General features: G+C 39.6%; 1 protein-coding gene across 1 annotated transcript in view; it reads right to left on the bottom strand.

Annotated features, from left to right (window-relative positions):
* LOC135091653 (acetyl-CoA carboxylase-like) overlaps positions 1-25,281 on the bottom strand; it is a 46,647-nt gene extending 21,366 nt beyond the window's left edge. The window contains exons 1-25 of the mRNA XM_063989465.1: positions 25,121-25,281; positions 21,865-22,294; positions 19,495-19,661; positions 16,307-16,436; positions 15,582-15,749; positions 15,064-15,195; positions 14,489-14,703; positions 12,825-13,034; positions 12,308-12,478; positions 11,883-12,045; positions 10,915-11,077; positions 10,156-10,265; positions 9,510-9,654; positions 8,619-8,846; positions 7,981-8,131; positions 7,309-7,558; positions 6,862-6,965; positions 6,400-6,539; positions 5,602-5,768; positions 5,122-5,228; positions 4,784-4,915; positions 4,291-4,494; positions 3,879-3,997; positions 3,496-3,769; positions 2,847-3,037 (exon numbers count right to left, since the gene is read on the bottom strand). Coding sequence (XP_063845535.1) covers positions 2,847-3,037; positions 3,496-3,769; positions 3,879-3,997; positions 4,291-4,494; positions 4,784-4,915; positions 5,122-5,228; positions 5,602-5,768; positions 6,400-6,539; positions 6,862-6,965; positions 7,309-7,558; positions 7,981-8,131; positions 8,619-8,846; positions 9,510-9,654; positions 10,156-10,265; positions 10,915-11,077; positions 11,883-12,045; positions 12,308-12,478; positions 12,825-13,034; positions 14,489-14,703; positions 15,064-15,195; positions 15,582-15,749; positions 16,307-16,436; positions 19,495-19,661; positions 21,865-22,075 — 4,052 coding nt within the window. The 5' untranslated portion in view covers positions 22,076-22,294; positions 25,121-25,281. The remainder of the gene's footprint in view (positions 1-2,846; positions 3,038-3,495; positions 3,770-3,878; positions 3,998-4,290; positions 4,495-4,783; positions 4,916-5,121; positions 5,229-5,601; positions 5,769-6,399; positions 6,540-6,861; positions 6,966-7,308; positions 7,559-7,980; positions 8,132-8,618; positions 8,847-9,509; positions 9,655-10,155; positions 10,266-10,914; positions 11,078-11,882; positions 12,046-12,307; positions 12,479-12,824; positions 13,035-14,488; positions 14,704-15,063; positions 15,196-15,581; positions 15,750-16,306; positions 16,437-19,494; positions 19,662-21,864; positions 22,295-25,120) is intronic.
* Positions 25,282-25,663: the final 382 nt, after the last annotated feature.

Raw genomic sequence — 25,663 nt, 5'->3', positions numbered from 1 at the left:
GAATGTGTATATTGTAATTTTAAACTTGTGTATATATGTAATTGTATTTTTATATGATTTCATCCTCACTCTCCCTCTCTCTCTCTCATTCACATGTACCAGGTAAGGACATAAGTGCCTGAATACTTCACCAAGTGCAAGGAATATGTAAATACACAAACAAAAGAATATGGCAGATGATGCTACAAAATGCTACATTAAATCAATATCACACAATCATAATGCAACATTTTCTACTCCAACTAGTGTCCGAGTCAAACAAAATGAAAATACACCAAGTTACAAGTGATGCAATAACTAATAATAATAATAAAATAGCTTAGCACAAACCCCATACTACAATATTCAATACCCAATTAAAGCATCCAGCAATTCACAGTATTGTCACAGTGCAGACCAAGGCAACATCACTGTATTTCAGTCATTAATACATATATGTACATACCCATACAACCATCACATAAATCAGCTACATAACACCTCTTGTATTCCAGACTTAATCAGGTGAACTGTGATATACAAATGAGTTACATTCCACAACCCCTAAGCTGGGAAGGGGGCAGGGACCAGTTGATATTTTGCCAAAAACAGCTTGTTTCCAATCATCAATTGTGCAACTCTCCATGTCTCTATCATGTTAAACTAGTTAATGGTAATGGTTTCATGCATCCCTCATATTTAAAAGTGGAAAAAATTCAAAATCTCTAGATTGAGAAATGTATCTGTGGCAAGGTGAGGAAGAGGTGTAACTTTCAGCATGAGAGCACAGTGTGTTCAAACCGCTGCCTCAGAGTTAGGGTGTGAGGGTAGCTTCCCAGCCACTCTCCATCCTGAGAGTTACGGTCACATATGTGTGACATCTGCAACTTAGGGGCTGAAAAAATTTGTTAATCATAAGTTCATGTTTGAATTAACTGTATTCTATTTGTAACTTCATAAACTTGTAAATCAAGATTCACCTTTACCACATTGGCACATACTCACGTTTACAAAACGTGGGCGTTTGTTGATCAGGTGTGATGTGAGAGTATTAGCCAAGTTATGTGCTGGCCAGTGCAAGACACCAATGCCCTTAAAACTGACACCAAAGCTGGGATCACTTGATATATGAATAAGATACTTCCATAAGATAAGTAAGTAAATATGACATAGGGCTCAGGTACAGTAGAGCAAGCTACCCCAGAAGCTACTCATACTTCAGACAGCACTAGCACAGCACAGTACAGTACAACCCAAGGGCAGGGTAGTGCACTGTCAGGCTCTCATACCTTGAGGTAGTGGGCTGAGCATTGTGTTTCAAGAGATGGATTGGTCTGTGATGGAAGACAGCAGCACATAACTAGTTAATTCACTGGCTCAGAGCACTGTGCAACTCACTGTTATTATCTTTATTTATTTATTTATTTTTTTTTTGTAATGTGTTAATGAAGAAAAAATTATTAAATAGAAGTGGAATACATAAACAAACATGCCAACTGTTGCCTGCCTCAGAGAAAGAAGACATGAAATATCAGAAAATGGAATGCTTCAGCTTCATTCTGTCCCTTCCCACCACCACAAGCAACTCGCCTTACCTACAAAGCATTAATTAATTACTGTATGAAAAGTATATACAATCTATAAGAAAAATCCTCAGGTTATCACTATGTTATGCAAATCACAGCATTTAGAAATTTTAGCTTGCTGGTTCTTAAGTTGTTAATTAAAAAAAATACTTTTAATTAAAAAAAAATATTTTCTGTAAGGCATCATCTGCTCCTTACAAACCATGCTATGATGCACTAACTAACCAAAAAAATACTGCTCTCAAAATAAAAAATAAGGCCTTTCAACAAACCTGCTGAAATAAGAAGATAAGTTACCTTCCTCTTCTTCTTTGGATTAAAAATAAGCTAAACAAAGAGGACCTCATATCAGAACAAGAGATTTCAGTCACACAATAATAACAGCAACTAAGGAAAGACAAATGAAATTATTTATCACATCATTAATTACTTCAGCATGTAAATCATCTTGAAGCATGTAGGCTTATTTAATATGAAGGAATGAATATAAACACTTGTCAATCAATGCATCAACTCATATGGTGCACTGCAGCAAATGTAAAACAGGAGCAGAGGAATACAGAAGAGAGCCACACACCAAGTCAGATACATATAGTGAATGCCTTGGAGGGAACACACACAACAGGAGGCAGATGGGGACAGGAGAGGGAATTAGGTAAGGTGAGCAAATGAAGATATTAAAGATTAGAGAGAGAGAGAGAGAGAGAGAGAGAGAGAGAGAGAGAGAGAGAGAGAGAGAGAGAGAGAGAGAGAGAGAGAGAGAGAGAGAGAGAGAGAGAGAGAGAGAGAGAGAGAGAGAGAGAGAGAGAGGAAATAATAAGATGAAAAAAGAATAAGAATATTAATGTGAAAGTATGCAGAAAAGGGGAAACAGATATTACAGAAGACTTTGCCTTAAGTATCCAACCATCTTAGTATTTTCAAGCCTTAATAGAACTTAAAAAAATGTAACGTGCTCACTTACAGGAGACATCATGCAATTTTAATATGTACAGATGAAGGTAAAGTAGGTAAGAGGTAGTATACAAGTCCCTTGGGCATACATAGTCAACATTTTTTACATATGTAATTTTTTAATAGTTCAGTATCTGATCATTTTATTAACGTGCTTTAAACCTTCAATGCATAAACTATTAACACTGATACCCTGTGTGCATTTAGGCAGCTAAAATAATAAACTTGGCCCTTGCTTTATGTGGCATCCCCCTGTTCTATTCAGTTCAGGAAAGCATTTCAGTTCAATATTAGGTAGTGGGAAGAGAAGACTGTGGCTCCTCCTACCTGTAGGTGAAGTAGCGAGGGAACTGCTGCTTGTAGAACACCACCATTGTGATGCGCCTGATGCCAGCATCCTTGAACTCCTTCTTCTTGCTGGCACAGAACACAGCAAATTGTTCGCTGAGCTCACTGTCGTCCTTCTCCTCCTCCATGCTGATGCCTATGTTCATGATGTGTATGGGGTCCTTGGCCTCCTGGTGGGTTGAGACTCATGAGAGCAGTGCTACAACACACAGGCACAGAAGGCAGTGGATGGCAGTGTGAGATGGAATGGTTGATTACATATCATGGCACACCAACATTTGTGGGCATGTGGCAATTTATGATGGAAAGTGTTGGTCAGAGAAAAATGAATGAGTCAGAGACTCAAATGTGTGTAACTTGACATTATGGGATGCTGCTTCACATTCATAAAGACAGATGTGCCAATCCTTGTCCTTCACTTAATCTTTCCTTTATGAAACTTCAATAAGCACAATACAACGGATAATGCAAATCCAAAAAAACATGTTATGACTTAATACATTTATTATGTTTGTTTCATGTGATTTTGAATTCTTTGGATCAATACATGTAAAATTAAGCTTGTATGCAATATAACTTATCTGAAGGCTTGACCTACAAAACAATCAATAACCAGACTTCTACTAACCTTGATTTCTCCCATGAAATCCTTGAAGGAGGAGCCAAGCTTGATGGAGCCTGAGAGGAGTTCCTGTGGGCTCATCTCTCCCTCCAGACCTGAAGGATCACATGGCTGGAAGAAGTTCATGAGGTCACTGAAGTAGATCTCAAACTCCTCGAAGGTCTTAAATGCCGCCATGATGCCCATCCGCTGGCAGTTCTCCAGGTTGGTGGGCGGGTCAATGGGGGTGTGATGGGGGTCCGAGTACTCCAGGGTGCTCCACATCTTGTTGTGGGGAATCCTGTGTGAGGGAAAGGAAGGTCAGGCTGGCAGGTGGTGGTGAGATAACTCAGTGGATGTGCTTAGCTAGGTGGTACTGTAAGGAGGCAACTGGAGGTGGTGATGCTTACCTGTTGGGATGTGAAGATGGGAGCAGGAACTTGAAGAATACCACACACACTCCACCGTACAGTTCCTTGTGGCGCAGGCAGGTCAATTCATAGCTGATGTACGCACGGCGCACGTAAACCTTTGGTGGAAAGGAAACACCACCATTGGTAGAAGTCAAATAAAATACTGAAACATTCACTATGATTTTACAAGCAAATAAAAAAATGTCCTTTGCTCCAATTCACAAGTGCAGAATAGCAATGAATGGAAATTATAAAAATCAATGGTTAATTCAGATTCAGGTATTTTCAATTTGCAAACTGCATTAAGAAATGCACCTCATTCGTAACTCATAATTTATCTACACATTCTCAGGTAGTCCCAATCTTTACTACCACACTAGCAGCTTGGTCCCCCAAGATCCTGACCCACCTCCAGACTGGCCATCCGAACAGCAACATTAGAATGGTAGAAGAAGGCATGAAGCACATCAAAGATGGAAGTCTCTGAGAGGATCAGTTTCTGAAGATTCTCTGGATGGAATGAGTGTCCGTACATGTCTATTGCTGGAAGGAAGATTGACTCCATTTGATTGTAGCGGAGCTCATAGGCTGGCTGGTGTGCTGCGATGAGGACCTGTACCAACACAGGGTGAGTTTAATGACAGGGTATTTGAAGTAAAAGGAAAAAAGGAAGGAGAAAGGGCAAGAGTGGGGAAAAAGAGTGAAAAAGTAGTGAGGAAATTAGAGATGAAATAAGTTTATATTCATTAACTACTAAAATGAAATGCACATTATAAAATCATACACAGCAAAACACATGACCATGAGAACTTGTAAACTAAAAGGTCTCATTGTAAAGAAGCCCTTTAAAACACACACACACACACACACACACACACACACACACACACACACACACACACCTGGCGAGCCCTGAGGGCCACACGGGAGTGCTGGGAGCTGTTGAGTTTGGTGAGTTGCTCCAGGATGGACGACAGGTCATCGGTGAGGCCTGGCTCGTGGCCACACAGATGCTCAATGAGGAGGATCACCATCTGCAGGGAAGCATGTGCATCCATTAGCAGAGGAACTGAAGAGCAAGGAACCACTCAAGCCAGACAGTATCAAGAACACAAAACTATATGCAAGAAGTACAAATTCTTTCAAACCTCACATAAAATAACACTAAGATTCCTTAAGCTATCCTGCACAGTAAGCTTGTGTGTTGGGCAAAGTCCTCTGATTAACCCATGTGACTCACCTGATTCTTCTTGGCAACCTGGGCGTGTGAGAGCAAGGTGCCCAGGATGATGGTGATGTCTTCCTTGTACCGCTCCCTCAGTGCATGGACACACTTATCATATGAACCTGCAAAATCACAACATTCTATGAATGGCCTTACATCAGATCTTTGGCTGCAATACTACTTCCCTTTATTTGTCTCTCTGACATCTCTCTTCCTTCAGCAGCATCCCCTAGAGGGTGGCCATGGCAGAGGAGCCTCCATCTTTCCCTATCTGAACATTCCCTAATTGCTTGTTTAAGTGCTTGGCTTCTACTAACACCTTTTTCACACATGTAGTCCTTTACTCTTACCCTTCCATCTTCTAAGTAGCCTTCCTCTCCTATGAGCACATTCCATTCACTCACATACACTTTCATCATAAACTTGGAGCTGTCTCTAAATACTCGTCTCCAGAGAGGGCATACATTTGATCTGTACAAGGAAAGAAGAACTTACCATGCTGGAACTGTGTCTCCACCAGCAGGTAGTGTTTGAGAAGCTCCAGCACCACCTGGGTCATGCGGCCACGACTGCCCTTCTTGTACCTTTGGCAGAGCTGCACCAACCCCTGCGTGGTGACAAAGAACACATCCCTGTCCTTCTTCTGCAGTGATGCAGCATGGCTGGAAGACAACACAGTTCATACAGCAAGGCATATGTATCACTCAGGAGTATTGTTGACTTGAACAGGCAGATCATGACAAACTTTGTTAAAATTCTTAAGGTTATGAAGATAGTAATTTTGTCCTTTCTCCTGGGTGAGAAATGCAGAATTAGCCTTTATAAATAAAAATGTGAAAATATGCCTTGAAAATATTGATAAATGCATTGAATACAAAATTACTGATATGGGAGGATTGGATGAAGGAGGGAGAGGAGGGCAAAGAACACAAGGAGAGGACAAGGTGAGGGAGAAAGAGAGTGTAAGCTGAGCCAGTCAGTTCCTCACCAAGGACTGGGGGTGAAGCAAAGTCTGACGGAAACAAAGTCACAAAGCTTCTAAGATAATACATATGATATTTCCTGGTAAGGCCAAGAAGAAATTCTGGATCACTCAGCTTGAAGGTAACAAAATCTAAATAAGATGCAGCCGGCACCACCACATACTGTCACTTCATGATGTGGAAAAATAGTGTGCAAAGGATTAAATGTGATCTTGATTTAGAAATGAATTCATGAACAGATCTTAAGTAACACAGCTTGCCATTCTCTCATCTGTCATCAAAATGGCCAACAATGAGAGCCTCAGTGTACCTGTCCACAGCACTGGCTATCTCTGGGGATGGGAACTGAGCCAGCATGGAGGTGACATTGCTGCCGTAGATCATCATGTATTTGCGGATCTTCTTCTCCACCACCTGAGGAATCCTGCCACTGATGGAGGCAATCACCTCCTGGGGAAGCAGAGAGAGAGATGCTGTGGCTTGCTGTGTGTACTATTCTTTATTTCTCTAGATGTATAATCCTCTTGTCTTGACTACCCACCTCTGAAGGGAAGCTTAGTCTGGTACAGAGATGGTAGATGATGATATTCAAAGTTGCTATGCTTTTCATTAATTTCTTAGGGTTATTCCTTCTTGAATTTTTTTTTTAATCTGAGTAAAGTTACACAAGTTTTTTATTGTACCAAAAATTATTACTACATTTAACATTTGAATCTGCAACATATTTTATTAAACACATAAGAACTGATTTCTCTCTCTCCCTCTCCCTTACCTGCAGCTCCAGGAGGGGCAGGTTGGGGTCCCTCAGCACACTCATCAGTTTCTGCACAGTCTCCCGCACCATTGGGGTGAAGTAGTCATCTGGGAGGCAGTAACCTGGCAGACACAAGACAAACATTATTCAAATATTACATTTATACTAATACTGACCATCCATGTTATTATCTAAGTAGTCATCCATCTCCATTTCCTCTCTATACACTTGTCCTTTATGTCTCTCTCTCTCTCTCTCTCTCTCTCTCTCTCTCTCTCTCTCTCTCTCTCTCTCTCAAATACTGTAATTCCTACCAAAGTCTACTATTCTCTCTCTATCTTCTCTTATAATATACATTACCTGTCATATTCCATAGACTATAACAACATAAAGACTATAATACTGAATCAAATCCTTCATCCTCCCTTTGTCTCTCAATACCAAGTCAAGCAGCTCAGCACTCACCATTCAGCACATTATCCAGCACAGCTCTGCGGGACTGGTAGATGTGATTCAGCTTCTCAGCATCCCTGGGTAGTGTTGTTTTGCTTGGGGGGAAGCTCTCGGTGTAGAGCTGAGCCTTGGTCACCAATGAGGGGTCGTCCAAGTCCATTCGAGCGATGATGTCCCCAGCATTCAACACTGCTCCAGGACGCTTCAGGTGATACACACAGCCAGATTCTGTGACTGTCAAGGCCATCACCATCTTCATGCTCTGTGGAGATATGAAGGAGGGCTCTTATGTGCTTGCTTGCTTACTCTCTATCTCTCTCTCTCTCTCTCTCTCTCTCTCTCTCTCTCTCTCTCTCTCTCTCTCTCTCTCTCTCTCTCTCACACACATGCACACATGCACACACTCTCTCTCTTGCTGGTCTCATTTTCAATTATACTGTTAGCATTTTCATCCTTCCATTGTCATTCTTTCTTTCCATCTTCTCAATATCTGTTTTCAGCCCATATCATTGGTTTTGCTACATCTTTCTATACTTTCACCTGTAAGAACACATTTCTTGACCAATTTTACATAGACAGGCAAATAACATGCATAACAGAGGATAAAAGCACCATAAACTATTTGTCCTTAAGAAACATCACAGGAATATTAAGGGACAAGGCCAATTAACCTTTGGTCTTTACCTCAATCTCAGCATAAGGTTGCCCTGAGAACACATGGCTGCCATCCTCATGAAGGTAATTGATCAGCTTCCCTGGAGCCGAGGTGCGGAGGGTAGTGGGATCATTCTCCTTCTCAAACACACACGTCTGGTGGCCAATGGTGAGGCGATACCTAGAGAAAGAGTAATGAAAAGTTAGTAAAGTATGAGGATGAAAATATAACAGGGAAAAGAGGAAAACTAACAAAGAGGATGAAAGTAACAGTATTAAAGTGTGTTGTCTTGTTTCATCTACTGTTTCTGTATTATTTTGTTTTCAATATTTTCCTTCAATTCCTCTTTTATCTCTATCTGCTTGTTTTTTTCTTTTTTGTATTTTTTAAGTTCAATTTCATTCTTGTTTGTTTCTCTTTTAATGGTGTGTGTGTGTGTGTGTGTGTGTGTGTGTGTGTGTGTGTGTGTGTGTGTGTGTGTGTGTGTGTGTGTGTGTGTTGCCATTTGTAATGAAATCCAAAAATAAAAGTTATGAAAAAATAACAAGGAGAGGACAACGGCAGCAGCACCCATCATTGCTGCCACTTGTATATAATGAAATCCAGCAGTATGAAGATGAAAAGTAACAACAAGATGAAAGTAACATTACCCATCACCACCACTTACTTATCCACTTCATCCTTCAGGTAGGTGACATGGCTGACCCCATCCACTGACAGCAGCAGGCCGGCATCACTCATCCGGTAGAAGTCAACACTCTTACAGTCGTTGTTGAGGACCAGAAAGTACTGAGTGGGACCGGACCGGGTCACCTGCACATGGTACTTGATGCAGTCCGAGATGAGGTCAACTTCCACCACTGTGTTGAGGGACTTGAGAGGCAGCACCTGACCTCTGTAAGATGTAGGAAAGACGAGAGGGTGATGTAGCTTCTGTTATTACCATTACTTTATATTTTAAGTCTATGTCTGTAATGTTTGTTGTTATATCACCTGAGCTCTGTGGGTGTATGGGTGACAAAAGGGTGATATGGCTTCTGTTATTAGCACTATTCTATATTTTATGCCTATAATGTCTGGAGGGTTTTTTGTTAGATATGGCAATTTTTTTGGCATTTCTTTAATTTTTCTTTTTCTTTTTTGCTCAAGTCAAGTAAAATATATCTTATTCAATATAAAAAATACATTTATATAACAAAGAATAAATAATTTACAGGTCTGATAAGCTGAATTATTTGCCCAGAGCCAAGCATATCAAGATACAATTGAGTAATTAGTAAAATAAACCAAACATGTGCAAGTTTAAAAATACATATACAAATCATGTGTCCACTTGTCATAGTACATGCATTCCTCATCTTAATTTACTTAGTTACATTGCTGTTGTATTTGAAAACTGATGATTCATGTAAACTAAGGAAGTGTCAAGGAAAAGTGAATGGCAAGTGGAAAGTGGAAATGAAGGAAAACAAACAAGATTCAACTAAGAAAAACCTTAAACTGGTAACTAAGAAATTCAGCACACACACACACAAAAAAAAATCTTGCAAACACCCACTTTTCCAGGGAGTTGTAGAAGTTATTGTAAGCATCCTGTATGGTGATGTCAGCAATGAGGACAGCAGCACAGGTCACAGCCAGCATTGTGTCTGGCTTCTTGCCCTTCACCTGAGCAGCAATGAGGTGGTCCAGCCATCCAGTGTCTGCAGGAGAGAGGGAGAGGTGTATGATGCTTGCTGAAGGAGCGTGTCTTGCTGAGTAGGGATGAGAGTGTAATGAAATTAAAAGATCAAAGATTATGAGATAGAAGGAAAATAGAAGACTGAGGAAAAGGGGTAGGGAAGGAGGAGGATGTTAGTTTAAACTAAAGGCAATAAATAAGACAAAGAAATTAAGCTAAGGAAGAAAACAGAAGATAGAAGAAAAGAAGCAATGATGAAAGAGAGTTATGGGGGAGAGAAAAGCTTCAAAACAATAAATAAAATAGAAAAGAAATGAAGCTGTGAAGAAAGACAGCAAAGATAAAAGAGAAAAATTGATAATATTGCCTGATCCTTATTCAAACACAGGTATTGGGCAGCATGATGAAAATGGAAAGAGAAACCAAGTAGAGAAAATATAAAAAAAGTTAAACGGAATATTGGAGAAATGCAAGGAAGGATACAGGGGACATGAATTTTCAAAGCCACCATATCAGTGCTTACCAATTGAGTTTTGTTGGAAGGTTTCAGTCTCCAGGAGGGTGATGAGGTACTCCACGGTGGTGCGGAAGTCCCCTCGGATAGACAACTCCTTCAAGGCAATCACCAGGTTCCTGAAGTTTTAAGGTCACTGTCTAACACTCATTCCTTCATATTATCATTTGCAGAGGAACAGGACAGCGTAGATAGTAAATGAATGAATAAAGATTGAAGGTTGCTGTCTAACACTCATTCATTCATTTAGTCAGTATTTGCACAGGAAACAGGACAGCATAGACAGTGAATGTAGCTAAATCTTATGAAGTCAAGCAAGAAATTACTTGCCATTAATTCATTTCTAGCTGTGGTGCACTGTTCACTCATTTATCTTAGCACTGAAATTACACTTGCTAGTTTTTAAATATGATACTGGCTCTGATTTAATTCACCTGAACTAAAATGCAGCTATTTTAAGTATTACTGAAGTACAACATAATGGTACAAAGCAGCAAGTTTTTTTTAATGAAGTATAATGAAATATACAAAAGTCCCTTGTCAAATTTCAACATGCAATAAACAGGTACAATGAAGGAAAGATACAAATCCAAAGAAGATGACATGAATAATGAACCTAATTGGAGAAGATAAAGTTACCACTCACTATCAAAATTAAATATATATATACCTTTTTCAATCTCGACACACAATATGTAAATACAACAAAGCAGAGATAGGAACCCAAAGAAAAGATGAATCCAAATGTACAAAACCCATCACACTCACTCCCTGGCAGCCTCTCGGTCCTCGCCCCAGGAGAAGCAGTGGCCAAACTGGGAGTCAGCATACTCATGGAGACCACCTGATGCTGACACACTGAAGTAACCCCACACATTCTTACTGGACCGGAAGTTGAGCTCCTGAACTGTTCCTGAGCTGGGCTTGAACCCTGGTGATGAGGAAGGTTTGTGTTAAGTAAATGAAAGGGATGAGAGCATAAGAACATGAGAAATTAGGGAAGTTGCAAGAAGCAACCAGGCTTACACTTGGCAGTCCCTGTTTGAAATATACCTACCTATTTCCACCTATCATCCCCATCCATAAACCTGTCTAATCTTCTCTTAAAGCTTCCTAATGTCTTAGCACTAACAACATGATTACTGAGTCTGTTCCACTCATCTACCACTCTGCTTGAGAACCAATTTCTTCCTATCTCCTTCCTAAACCTAAATTTTTCAAGCTTGAATCTGTTACTTCTTGTTCTATCTTGGTTGCTGATCCTAAGAATTTTGCTTAGGAAGGAAGAGTACAACAATATATAAGGTGATGAAGAGGATGAAAGAGGAGGAGGAGGTGTACAAGAACATAGAAAAGGGTGAGGAGGAGAATGATATGTTAGCTTGAGGACAAGAACAAGATGAAGGTGGAGGAGGAGGACTAAAAGAGAATGGAAGAGGAGGAAGAGAATGACATAAAAGATGATGGATAAAGGACATGGAGGTGGAAATGTAATAAGGCATGAAACAAGACAAGATTAAAAAAAATATGAGGAGGAGGTAGCAGAAGAGAACAACAGTGGCATACAGCAAGAAGAAAGAAGGTGAGAGTGAAGAAAATGAGAATATCAAATGTGAAGGGGAAAAAAGATGTGAAACAGGGAAAGAGGTGATATAAGTACTAAGCTGTAATAATCTCTAGATCCTTGCAGAACAAAACAATTAAGTCAGCCCCACATGAGGACCAGCTCCACTCACCTTCATCAGGGTTTTCACTGGTGATGCGCGCAGCAATGCAGTGACCCTTGGGAATGGGTTTCTTCCTCGGGTTGTCAAAGTCTATCACATTGTCACCCCAAGGAGACTCCCCATACAGAACCCTCACACAGCGGACACGGTGCAGAGGAATTCCCATCGCCACCTGTGGGTTGTGGCAAGGCAGTGAGTGATGGAGGGATTGTCAATGCAAGCAATAGAAATAAGGGTGAAGAGAATGGGAATAAGAAGTATGTGGAAAGAGAAAACTCAAGAGGCACTAGAAAAGTGATATATATATATATATATATATATATATATATATATATATATATATATATATATATATATATATATATATATATATATATATATATATATATATATATATATATCTTCTTACATAAAAAAAAACCATGATGCCTCACCTGGAGCTGGGCAGCTGGAAGGTTGATGTCGGTGATCATCTCAGTGCAGGGATGCTCAACCTGCAGCCGAGGGTTGAGCTCCAGGAAGTAAAAGTTGCCATCATTGTCATAGAGGTACTCCACTGTCCCTGCATTGACGTACCCTACTAACCTTGCTAGCTTGACAGCAGCCTGCAAGGGAGGATGAAAGGGGTGATTCAAACCTCCATTATGTGCCTGTATACTATGATACTGTAATGAACTCTAGGTACAGTATTGAGAAAGAAAAAGCAATTATGTAAAAATGAATAAAATGTACGAATTAAATTATAATGGCGCCTAAATAAAAACAGGAATGCTTGTAAGAAAATTCAGATTATTAATATGAGAATGTGTACAAAATTGATAAAGATGAAAAATGAGTATACAAGCTGATTTAAGTGGTAACCTAATACAAGTAAAGCTGTGAAAAAAAGAAAAGTCACACAGATTTATTAACTTGTTTACATTTCTCAGCCCATGTTGTCATAGCACCCACCTTCTCCATCTTCTCAAACACCTCAGGGTTGGCGATGACACACGGCGCCTCCTCAATGATCTTCTGGTGTCGCCGCTGTACAGAGCAATCACGGCCAAAAAGTGGCACAGCATTGCCATACACGTCAGCAATGATCTGAACCTCCAGGTGACGAGCACACTCAGCAAGCTTCATGATGAAAATGGGGGAACCGGGCACCTCTGCTTGAACCTGGACCAAGGAGGAGAAATTGATTAACCATTGGTCCTGTAACATAAACCATTACTGGAGGGAAAGAAGAGAGGATAGGACAGTGACAGGATGAGAGAGAGAGAGAGAGAGAGAGAGAGAGAGAGAGAGAGAGAGAGAGAGAGAGAGAGAGAGAGAGAGAGAGAGAGAGAGAGAGAGAGAGAGAGAGAGAGAGAGAGAGAGAGAGAGATTAATTTTAGTGCTGCAACATCAAACAGTACTGAAAAGAAGACTTAATTTTAGTGCTGCAACATCAAACAGTACTGAAAAGAAGACAAAGAGGATGGAACAGTGAGAGGATCAGAGAGAGTAAAGGCAGAAGAGAGTGAGGTTGGAAGAAAAACAGGTTAGGATAGAAAGTGGGTGGAAAAAAATGAGAGGAAAGTAATGATACTAATATGTAAACGAGTGGGTAAGAAGTAATAATGTAAAGGAGAGTGTGAAGAAAGAAGTAACATGAGTGTGTGTGTGTGTGTGTGTGTGTGTGTGTGTGTGTGTGTGTGTGTGTGTGTATGAGAGAGAGAGAGAGAGGAGAGAGAGGAGAGAGAGAGAGAGAGAGGAGAGAGAGGAGAGAGAGAGAGAGAGAGGAGAGAGAGAGAGAGAGGAGAGATGAGAGGAGAGAGAGAGAGAGACGGAGGTGAGAGAGAGGAGGAGAGAGAGGAGAGAGGACGAGAGGAAGAGGAGAGAGAGAGAGAGAATCAGGATATACCACACAACTTTTTACTCTCAAGTTTGTGTGCCACATTCTGGCTGACTCATCTCTTTTTTTACTAATTTTTTCCCTTCCTTTTTTACACACACTTCCTGAAGGTTCTTCCATTCTGCACTTTCACCAGAATGTATCTTGTTACCCTTACTCTGGTTTGGGTTCTTATTTACTCCATGTGAAAATGTCTGATCTCTACTTCTTCAATATCCCATCATGAAAGTTGTTTTTAATAAATTTTTGTTTGTCACAGAACAATTTGAAAGCCTCCATCCTTGACAAACACCTCTGAGATGCAAAATTCATATACAAATACAGAAAGAATGAAAGTACATGATTACTTCTTTTTTTATTTAGCTTTATCTTATATTACTTTATTTCTGTATTTTATTTTATTATTTTTTGATGTGTGGAAGTGGGAATTAATAGAATTTACTATTTTCATTTACCATCCTTTTATTTACTTTTCTTGTTTCAGTTTTTGTATCTCCTGCACAGCTTCCATTACACATTAAATGGATGAAAGACAAGAAACACCACAGAGGAACAGAAGGACTGAAGGATTAAAGACAAAACCCAGGAACATGAGTCACACAGACGTGACAGAGGCAGGAAGTGTACATCAACTGAAGAAAGAACAAGACAGATACAGGGACAGTACCAGAAGAATGTGGCTCAAGCCTTGCATACTACTACTAGTAACAAAAACTACCACAAGTCTCACACTCACCTGTCTGAAGAGTGCAGGGAAGTTATCCTCAGTCTCCACTTTCCTGATGCCCTTCCCGCCACCACCCTCAGACGCCTTGATCATCACTGGGAAGCCAATCTTGCGAGCTGCTACCAGTGCCTCCTCCACCGTCTCCACGCACCCCTTCTTGTACAGGTCACGGGGGATCTTCAGGTTAGAGCCATTGGTGCCCTCACTGAACTCTGCCTTTAGATCTGGGGAAGGGTAGTGAAGCTGATATATAATGAAGGAGTTAGATTTTTTTTTCCATATAAGCAGGGAAAACATATATACCTTTCTTTACAATGGGGTTAATCTTTAGAAAGTCTATTGTAAATGGAAATACTGTACCTGCTGTAAGTTAAAAATCTATCACCAAGCAAACTGATATTAAATAGAAACATGATTTATAATGTCAATGAACTGCTTTTGTGTCACTTGAAAACTTTTAAATTTAAGAGGTTTCAGGATTTTAGAATGCTGGTTAAACAATTCTCAAACTAATATATTTCATAATAAAGTATGCTTCCATGTATCTCATTTATTTTATATGTGTGTGTGTGTCTGAGACTCACCTGAGCCAGACCATGGAAGGGTAGGGATGTCTGCTGTCTGAGCCACAATGCTGGAGGCTATTTTGTCCCCAAGCGCCCACATGGCCTTCTCTGGTGGACCGATGAAGGCAATCCCATTTTTGTGAAGTTTGGCTGAAAACACAAGTAACAGAAACATAAAGACTGCTGGCATTTGATAGGTGACAGTAACTCATCACACTACTGCTATGTGTTATGAACCTGATGGTGGCACTTTGTTTATTCAGTGTTAACTATATGTATTGCAGCATACTATTTAGCAGCCTGTCTTCACATAAAGCTCCACACACTTCCAATACAACATTCAGATATTTTACCTCCTTTTCCATGCAATACAAGATCCACTCAACTCTTCTCACCCTTCAAGATCCACTAGGCTAACATTATATAATGTATACTTTTTAGCACCCTGTCCTCCCACAAAACTTTCACATCTTTCCAGTACAGCATTCAGACTTTCCATCTATCTCCACACCCCTTTCCAATCTTCTAAGACTCACCTGGCAGCTCAGGGTACTCAGAGGCATGCCCCCAGCCAGCCCACACAGCGTCCACATCATAACGTGTCGCCAGGTCAAGAATCAGCTTCACGTTGGCATAGTTGTTGTTGTTAGCACCACCAGGAACCCAGACTGTGGTGTCAGCCAGTTTGATGTACTCGGCACCAGCTAAAAGGAAGAGATTGAGGGCGAGTGTGAGGGACACTTATGTGCTGTGTGTTCATGAGTAAAGGAAAGAAAGAAGAAAAGAGACTATTTATTAAGTTTGTTGTGCTTGTAAAGTTCTGCTTGGAGAAGAGGATAAAGATGAGTTTTTGACAGATGTGATTTGACAGAAGAATTAAAGTGACCGGATACAGCAAGTGGTGGCGGTATCATTTGTACTGGAGAGTTTAAAAGAAAAGATGAGGGAAAGACATGGTTATAAAGAAAGTGCCTTGCTGACTACGCTTTTATTTTTCTCAAACAGAAGACAAGGAAGGTGAATGATATGGGAAGGTACTAGATAGGTTTCTGGAAATATAGTTTGTAATGTATAGGTTGATAAACTACCAATTTATTTCCAAATCTCAGAATTAATTTACATTTAAAAATGTACTTGGTAAAATAAATATCTGGTCCTAAACATTTTACTAATATGTAATGGAAAAGATAAGACAGACTTAAAGTTTAGCAGTTCACCTGTGAGAGAACCTACAGAAAACCAGATGCCCTTAGTAACCCACCCTTGAGGTCCTCTGGGGTGACCATGCCAATGAAGTGGAAGGCGCGGTCATTTCTGAACACCTCATACGCCCACTTGCGGATACTGCGCATGCACTTGACAGCAGCAATGCCATTGTTGGCAATGAGAATCTGATGGTGGAGAGACGGATTATTGAAGGATAAGTAGGTACAAGTTACATAATCATTAGGATACAAGAGACTCAGTTGGCCACCAGTACTGCAGATAGGAAAGATCACTAAGATGCAAGAAACTCAGTGGGCCATTAGTACTGTAGAAAAGGAAAGAATCACTGGGATATAGGTACTCTGCAGGCCACTAATAAAATAAAAGGAAAGAATCTCTAGTATATCAGAACTCAGAAGGCCACTAATACTGTAGATAAGGAAAGAATCACTGGAATATAAGGACTCAGCATCAGCAGGCCACCATTACTGTTGATAAGGAGTAGTTGCATAAGGAAAGACTACAGCACAGAATCAAATTGATTTTTATTTATAAATTATGAATTTCTGAAATTATGAGGTAAATAAATTTGTACTTTATCCTGCCTCACACAGACATGTAAGAGTAAAATATCAAAAGTACAAAATGTGAAAAAATATTCAAAAGTGACAAAACAAATTCATTCCTCGTTTTCTTCCTCTATCAAATAAAATTTTCAATGATGGAATGAATAACACATCTTCTCACTTCAATTCTCCCCCAAAGAGAGCCTCACTCGGCACTTCAATTCTCCCCCACAGAGAGCCTCACCTGACACAAAACAAACAGGAAACAAGATCAGCAACACAAGCCTCACATCTTTCCCCTCCATGAACTTTGTATTATAGGAAAACAAAGAAAAGTTTGTTTTTATCATTACTGGATTTTCTTGTCTTTCTTTCTTGGAATGTAACTTTTTTGTGTAGTAGAAGTGTTTCAGCCCTGGACAGACTTAATAACTGTTGTGTAAAACCAATAAAACAAGGAAATGTGCCTAGGCAAACCTTAACAATGTGATAAAAGCTATAGCAGTCAAACTTATCTTATTACAACTTTATTTCTGAGTAAAACTGCACAACTACAAGTGTATTCCACTCCCATAAAACAGTAGTTGTCAAGATGATATATGAAGCCAATAGAACATGGAACTTAATATCTAAGAAACATATTAAAAGATGTGATTAAAGATTTAACAATCAAACTTATTTCATTAAAACTTTAAATAATTTAAAGAGTAAAATGACATGATTGCAGGTACACTTCATTCCCACAAGAAAGGGGTGGCAAAGATGTAAGTTGTGTACAGCAGTGTTCTTCACACTTTTTTTTCATCAAGACCCAGTTTAATTTTATATACTTCCTTCACGACCCAGTGCACATATTCTATTGTACCTTCATACTTCCGATATGGAAACTAACACACACACACACACACACACACACACACACACACACACACACACACACACACACACTTGAATTGTCATTCATATATCTGTTTATGGTATGGCAACCCAGTGAACAAAAGCCTGCCCATACTTTGAAGAGCCCTAGTGTACAGCATTCAATGCGACTCAGGTGCACTACTGTCTATGCACCTACCTCACCTTATCACAAGTTCATAGTTCATTACAATAAAAAGTCTGTTTACATCCCTACAAGACATTGCTGGTAAAGATAGTAAAGATAATTTATCACAATAACACTTTGCCTATCTCACTTTATTTCAGAAATATTCCAATACTCTTAAGACCATTCTAGTCACAACAAAGAGGAAAAACAAAAAAACAGGCAGTCAGTAAGTTCTCCAGTCCACCATTACTTCTCCAGTACAACACTGGGCATGCTGATAGAGTAAGCACTGCTCTACGCTTGCACTCAACCTTCACACCTCTATATATGAAGGCACAAGCACACCTGAACATCATCTCTATTTACTCTCCCACCTCTCAGCTGCCCCACCAAGGCCAGAACAATAAAGATAAGAAGCCAATGAGGTAACAAAGCAAGATATGAAGAAAGTACACAAAGTTGTTTGTCACTATTATTATCACTATTATCAAAACAATAAGGAAGAATAACACAAGAAAAACATGAAATTTTTTTACTATATATTCTTCTTTTACTTTGTTATCCTTACTATTATTATTATTTTCTTTATTTGATTTATTTTCTTGTCATTGTTATTAGTGATGAATTAAAGACTGAAAATAACTTTCCTAGCAGGAATGACAGATACCATCACCTCCCTGACATATTTGAAGTGTCATTCACCATGACTAGCAGTACTGCCCCCTGCAACACCCCACCTGTCCCCATCCCACAACCCATCACCAGTCCAACCCATTCCACACCCCACCAGGCCCTTCCCACACTCCACAACCTGTCCCCATCTTAACCCATCCCACACCCAACAAGCCTCATTCCACCCCAACCTCATCCTAACTCATCCCACAATCCACTAGCCCCATTCTAACCTATCTCACCCTTCACCAATCCCATTCCATCCCATCTCATACTTCACCACCCATATTCTAACCCATCCCACAACCCACCAGCACCACATTCCACCCTATCCAACCCCAGTCCTTAATTCCACCTGGCCCCACAACTCCCACATTCCCATTCAGGTCCTTAGCAACATTCCTGCCTCCCTCAGTGTAGTTGCCTCCTCCAGTGTCATTCCTAAGTGTCCCCCGCCTCCCTCCCTCTCTCCACCATGATCCTCTCTCAAGGCAACTCAGTCATGACACACAGAATTTCAATGATAGAGTTAGGATGCTTTGGTTCATGTTTCTTGCTTGTTTTTTTTTTTTTTTCCTTGCTTGTTTCTTACCATTTTATTGTTTTTAATACGAGTTGGTTTGGTTAGTTATCCAGTGGTTTGTTTGTTTGTGTATGTATTTAGTTGATTGGTACAGTACAGAGATAAAGTCCCTTCATCTGACCTTGGTGGAGAGAGAGAGAGAGAGAGAGAGAGAGAGAGAGAGAGAGAGAGAGAGAGAGAGAGAGAGAGAGAGAGAGAGAGAGAGAGAGAGAGAGAGAGAGAGAGAGAGAGAGAGAGAGAGAGAGAGAGAGAGAGAGAGAGAGAGAGAGAGAGAGAGAGAGAGAGAGAGAGAGAGAGAGAGAAAATGGGGATGTGCTTCTTCACAAATTAACTGAGACTGAGATATGACACACACACACACACACACACACACTTACTCTGGTGATGATTTTTTTGCCGCCGAACTTCTTGACAAACTCCTGCGGTGTTGCAACTGTGAACTCCTTGGAGTCTGGGCTGCGAAGAGCCACCTGCTCCCCCCCAGGCATGGCGGGCTGGTCGGCAGTGACCAGGCTGGGGCTGGAGGGGGACTTGATCACCTCACCTGGGGAAGAACAACACCAGGATGATTATTCTCTCTTCTGCATCTTATGAAACTTAGCTTAAATTTCTCTTTCAGTAAATAATCCTATGGAAACACTATTAACTTGGATCTTTCTTTAGTTTGTCTTATAAAGACTATTCCACTTTTATCTTTCCTTCCTTCACTAAATATTCTATAAGAAATTCTTAGAACTTCCTTACTTCTCTCCTTCACTAGATAATCTTACAAGATCTTTTTATAAATTTCAAATTTCTGTCCTTCACCAAACCATGTGTGTGACTTTACGTCATTACATTCCCCTGACATCACAACCACATGTGGCAGAACAGTCAAGGTCAACCAAACCACTTGAGCCCACTGGGACCACTGTGGCTTCAGTGAGAGATGCTGTGTCCCTTGAGTGTCCTGGCAGGGACACTCAAGGTAACCCTCTGGTCTAGATTAATATCTCAATGTTTCCTATCAAAGAGGACAATGAATACTCATCACTTTCTTCATATATGTTGCCAACCACAATACTGATAATCATTCTCTATCTCACTCTCTCTCTCTCTCTCAGGTTATCAACAAGGTCAAAAGACACTTGTGACCCAGTCTGGTGCAGATAAGCAATGCTGCATCACACTTTTGAGAGATGCATGCTGTCTAACATTAGCAGGGTTGGCAACAATGTATGTATATGGCTCTGTATATGCACATGTGTATCTAGAAGTGTACAGATACAAACTTTTAGCTTATCTATTAATACTATAAAAAAAGACAAACTACATAATCATGTTATACTAGTCTGTCTGAAAATAAGTAAGTAACATAATACACTGAAAAAAAAAAAATTATATATATATATATATATATATATATATATATATATATATATATATATATATATATATATATATATATATATATATATATATATATATATATATATATATATATAAAATAATACAACAAGGGAAGACACACACACTTAGTATCCAAGTTGTCAAGTTGTCTAGGGAGTCATATAACAATGGTAAGCCATTCCTCCTCACAGCTAAGTGTACATAACAAGCCAAGAGTCACAACACACACCTGGCAACACAATACACAGGTCACAAGTCAGCTGTGGTTCAGCTGTAATGAGTCGGGCAACTGTTTGAGTTAAAATGAGTGCAATTTCTCAATAAAAACAAAATAAATAAATAAATAAAATAAATGAAAATAAATAAAATACTAACATTATAGTCATTATACTGACTTTATAGTCATTATAAAACATATGTGTATGTGTGTGTATTCTCATCAGTCTATGCATTAACACACTGTGTGTGTGTGTGTGTGTGTGTGTGTGTGTGTGTGTGTGTGTGTGTGTGTGTGTGTGTGTGTGTGTGTGTGTGTGTGTGTGTGTGTGTGTGTGTGTGTGTGTGTGTGTGCACAATTCTTTCAATCATGTTGCAACACGTTACGACTTTCAAGGCATGTAGGTGAACCCAAGCTGAGTCTTTACTGTTCTACAACAAGTACAACAAGCACACTGCTACCAGGCACTCAGGTCCTCATCCACACTGCTGCACCATCACACAACACCTTCAGAAACTCAGCTGTAAGGAAGGTGACTAAATAAGCACCCCTCATTTAGAATCATGTGACAAGTATTTCCAGTTTAGTAATGGGAGAAAAATGTAAAGTTCTCAAAATAAGGACAAGACAACCATACCTTGCAGAAGCCAAGACATAAGGAGAGTGATACATAAACACTTCTCATCTAAAGTAACAAGATAAGTGAGTATTTCTGCCCAAGTGATGCAGGGGACAAAAAATATGTACAGCTTAACAAGATGCAGTGTCTCTTAGTGGTCAGAATATTAAGACAGCAAAAACACAAACGCTTCTCATCTAAGTAATAAGTGAAAATTTCCGCCCCAGTAATGCAGGCAGGAAATCAGTGTAAAGCTGAGGCAAACAGAAGAGAAAGTAACCATAACATTAAGGCAGTGAATCATGTCTTGTCTAGAGCAATAAGACCAGCAAGTATCTGACTTAGTAATGCAGACAGGAAATCAATATAAAGCTACAAAAACAAATGAAGTAACCAAAACATTACAGGAGTGAGTCATACAGTCTTGTGTGAAGCAATACGATAAGCAAAGATTTCCATCTCTGCAGTGTGAGGGGAAATGTGAGACTCAAACAGATTAAGATGAAAAAATCCCACAATTACCTCTATCAGACTGTACTTTTTCTTCTTTCTCCTCCTCCTCCTCCTCCTCCTTCTCCTCCTTCTCCACCTCCTCCTCCTCCTCCTCTTGCTGCTCCTGGCGAGGCCGTGGGAGGAGCACAAACAGCAGCTTCCCAAGGACTACATGTAACACTAACACAGGCAAAATGAGTTCCAGAGCTTCTATGAGGTGTGTCACTACCTCCTCCAGCATGCCACCCACTCAGTGTGTGGCGACGACCCCGCCTCTACACGTCCCGGCATGTCTGGGTGTGCATTGTGTGTGTGTGTGTGTGTGTGTGTGTGTGTGTGTGTGTGTGTGTGTGTGTGTGTGTGTGTGTGTGTGTGTGTGTGTGTGTGTGTGTGTCTGGTCTCTGCTTGACAAGTGTGTGTGTCTTTGTGCCTGACGTGAGATGACCAGTTCTTCACTCGCCTGTAAATGTTTTTGTTATTATTACCTTGTCCTCATTACACTGTCAACATAATATTGTTACTATTATCATCCCTTTCCTATATAATTCTTCAGATATTATTGTTATCACTATTCCTACTCTATTATTACTCTTCTGATATTATTGTAACTATTATCATCACTACTCTTTCTCTATATTACTCTCCACATCTTACTATCATCACTACTCTTTCTTCTATATTACTCTCCACATCTTGCTATTATCACTACTCTTTCTGCCTATTACTCATCTGATCTCATTATCACAACCCTTTTCCCCCACTGGCCTGCAGGTGTTCTCATTCCTCACACGAGGTAAAAGGATTTAGTATAATCCTTAAAAACTCTTGATACACAAACACTGAAATTAATATTAGAGATCTGTAAAAAGAAGAAAATTTTTATGTAGACAGCATTCCATTCACTATGGCAATTATATACATCAACACTGCCTTCATTTAAAATTCCTAAAATGCTTCAACCAATACATCCATTTCCTGTGAAGTGATATTAAGCTTAGAAAAACTCATGGTGATATCTAAGACTTAGTTAATAAGACTTAGATAATAAGACTTAGACAATAATTAAATGAACTGAATACAATGAATCTGTAAGAAATCCAAGCAACTTCCAATGAAGCAAATATTATACTCCTAGTGTAAGACTCTTCCTATCACCTCAAGACATTTACATCACTAGGTCCACACAGCACAATGCATCACTAAGATCAAATCAAGTCATTCCACAGGGCACCAAAAAGGAAATCTTGTAAGAGACCTATTCTCAAATGCTTTGCTCTCTCACCACCATTTTTCAAGGGTACAGAAATGATTAGCTGGGTTTTCATGAGTTTCTCCTGTCAATGATTCAAACATTGTTAATCTGTCACTAAAATCACAAAAATCCTTGAAAACCTGTTTCACTTCAACTATAGCCTTTTAAAGGTAGTGGAAGTGCAGTGGAGAAGTGTTTCAGAATATGGTCCCTGAACCACAAAGATGGGCATGAAGGAACTGAAGAATTATATATCAATTTGGTAACCTATTTAATCTTCAGGTCTTTAATTTTACCCTGAACATTTACAACCCAGCCATCCATGCCTGTCCTACAACGATCCAACACCTGCCACCCATCTGGGTTATCACTGACATAGGGGCTCCTGCTTCTATTACCCTGTTATTGCTGCAGTTTGGCACAATACATGAAGGAACACAAAGAAAGAACAGTAGTATCTAATCTCTATTATTTTCTAACAGGCACTTAAGGAAGTTAGAGGTTCTAGATTTGTTTCAGTGATTTCAGTGATAGATTACAAAAAATTCTACATGATCATTAGGAAAAATACCCACAAAGAAACCTGGCTAATCATCCGAGACCTTTCAAAATAGTTGTGGTGAGAGCAAAACATTTAAGAACGCAGGTCATTATGGTCATTATAAGGCTCTTGGCAATAACATACACCACATGATCAGAAGTAATGTATAGTTTGAACAGTTTCCAAGTTTCTAATCCTACTATCTTTAGTGTATCTGAGGAATTTCCAACAGGTTTACTGGCCATGGGGAAACAGGAAGAGTAAAATGGATGTGATTACCTGAAACTGCATTAATATATAGGACTTAGTGAATAACCAAGATCAGAAATGACATAACCAAGATCTGAACTGATGTAACCATCTTTAACAAGCACTTATGACCATCTTTAACAAGCACCTAGGAAAACTTTACAATTATCCAACATAAATTGGTAGATGAACTGCACTAAGTTCTTACCTCAAATCACCAAAACATGTGTTCCCTAATGGTAAACAAGCCAAACAATTGAACTCCCTCACACACACACACACACACACACACCCAACATTCCTAAACAACTGAAGCAATAAGAGAAGATACTTAATTAGTGACACACCCTCTCCTTTGATAAATAAATGGCAGGCCTTTCTTGACTAAGCTGTCCATTCAACCCTCATTAACTGATTAGTAAACATGACATAACTAACAGGAAAACCCATAAAAAAAAATGAATATACATCCCAGAAAAAAACTGTAGTAACATTATTTACAGTTAGGAATGCTTGTTATTCACTCACTCACACTTACTGAAGACCAATAAATGATTAATCAGTTTACCTGCATCACAAAACGACTTGACAATAAAAAAATATATATAAACAAACAGGAAGTAATGGGGTTTGTTGCCATTCACACATATAGACTAATTAACCTGTTTACTTGTCACTGAAACAGGACTTAGTAGCAAACAAAAAAATCGTCAAACACGTTGGTCTGTCCCAAAAACATTGTTAACGTTTTTGTTTATTATTATTTATTCATTTATTTGTTTTACCAATTCGCACTTGTAATTGATCCGGTTACCTGTCACTGAAACACGAGACTTAGCAATATACAACAAAATCCCTCATAAACACATCAGACCAATCCAAATAAACCTCCAGTAACAATATCAGTAGTGTCGTTTGTTCGTTCATTCACACTTACCGGTGACTAATTAACCCGGCTATGCATTCCTTTGACACGAGACTTTTAACAAGGAAATCCCCGATAACCACATCATTCTGCTTCCACAACACTGGTACCAAGGGAGACACTTCCGCATCAGTTTACTTCCCAATGACCACTCAGCCCGTAACTTATCACCAAAACATTGGCTTGAAAAGTGTAAATAAACCGAGAATTCCCTAAATAAACACGTAAATTCAACCAGTATTAGACCCTTATTGACCTAGTGAGGGAGTAAAGGTTATGTATTACCTCATATCTCCTTAGAACACTGCTTCCCACTCACCTAAGCCTAATTAAACAGGTGGATCACAGGTAGACACGGCAGTAACATCTACACATCCTCCTCCTCGGTCACCACCCGACAGACTGACCTTCCGTCTGTCTCTCCCTCGTCGTTGCTTCATTTACGCGCTCATGACCTCACTGCTGATGGTAATTCGAGTGCTGGGGTGTTTATTACTCAATTACATTCTTGTGCAGTTGGTTGAATTAGTCTCTTTGTTGTGTATGTTAAAAATAAAAGGAAATGTTTCAGAATGCACGGTTTTGTCGATAAAACTTCCGGTTCCCTGATACCACAGCCTTCTTATGTGGACTAGACACCGTTATAGGCCTAAATATAAATGATAGTGCATGTGCGAAGAGAGGCAGGGGACAGAACAACATTGGTACAATAAGAATGATAAGAGAAATCCAGATTCCTCATACCTAAGAGGACCTGGCAACTCACAAAGAGAAACATCACATTGCGAGATTTCCACCTGACGAGAATACCTATTTATTAATCTAGACGGTCGTTTTGTCGTTAAAACATCCAAGTAGCACC

Source organism: Scylla paramamosain, chromosome 38 (genome assembly GCF_035594125.1).
Source record: "Scylla paramamosain isolate STU-SP2022 chromosome 38, ASM3559412v1, whole genome shotgun sequence".
Classification (NCBI taxonomy): Eukaryota; Metazoa; Arthropoda; class Malacostraca; order Decapoda; family Portunidae; genus Scylla; species Scylla paramamosain.
Note: the sequence above shows the minus strand (reverse complement) of the source record. Positions and strands in the feature narration are given on the sequence as shown.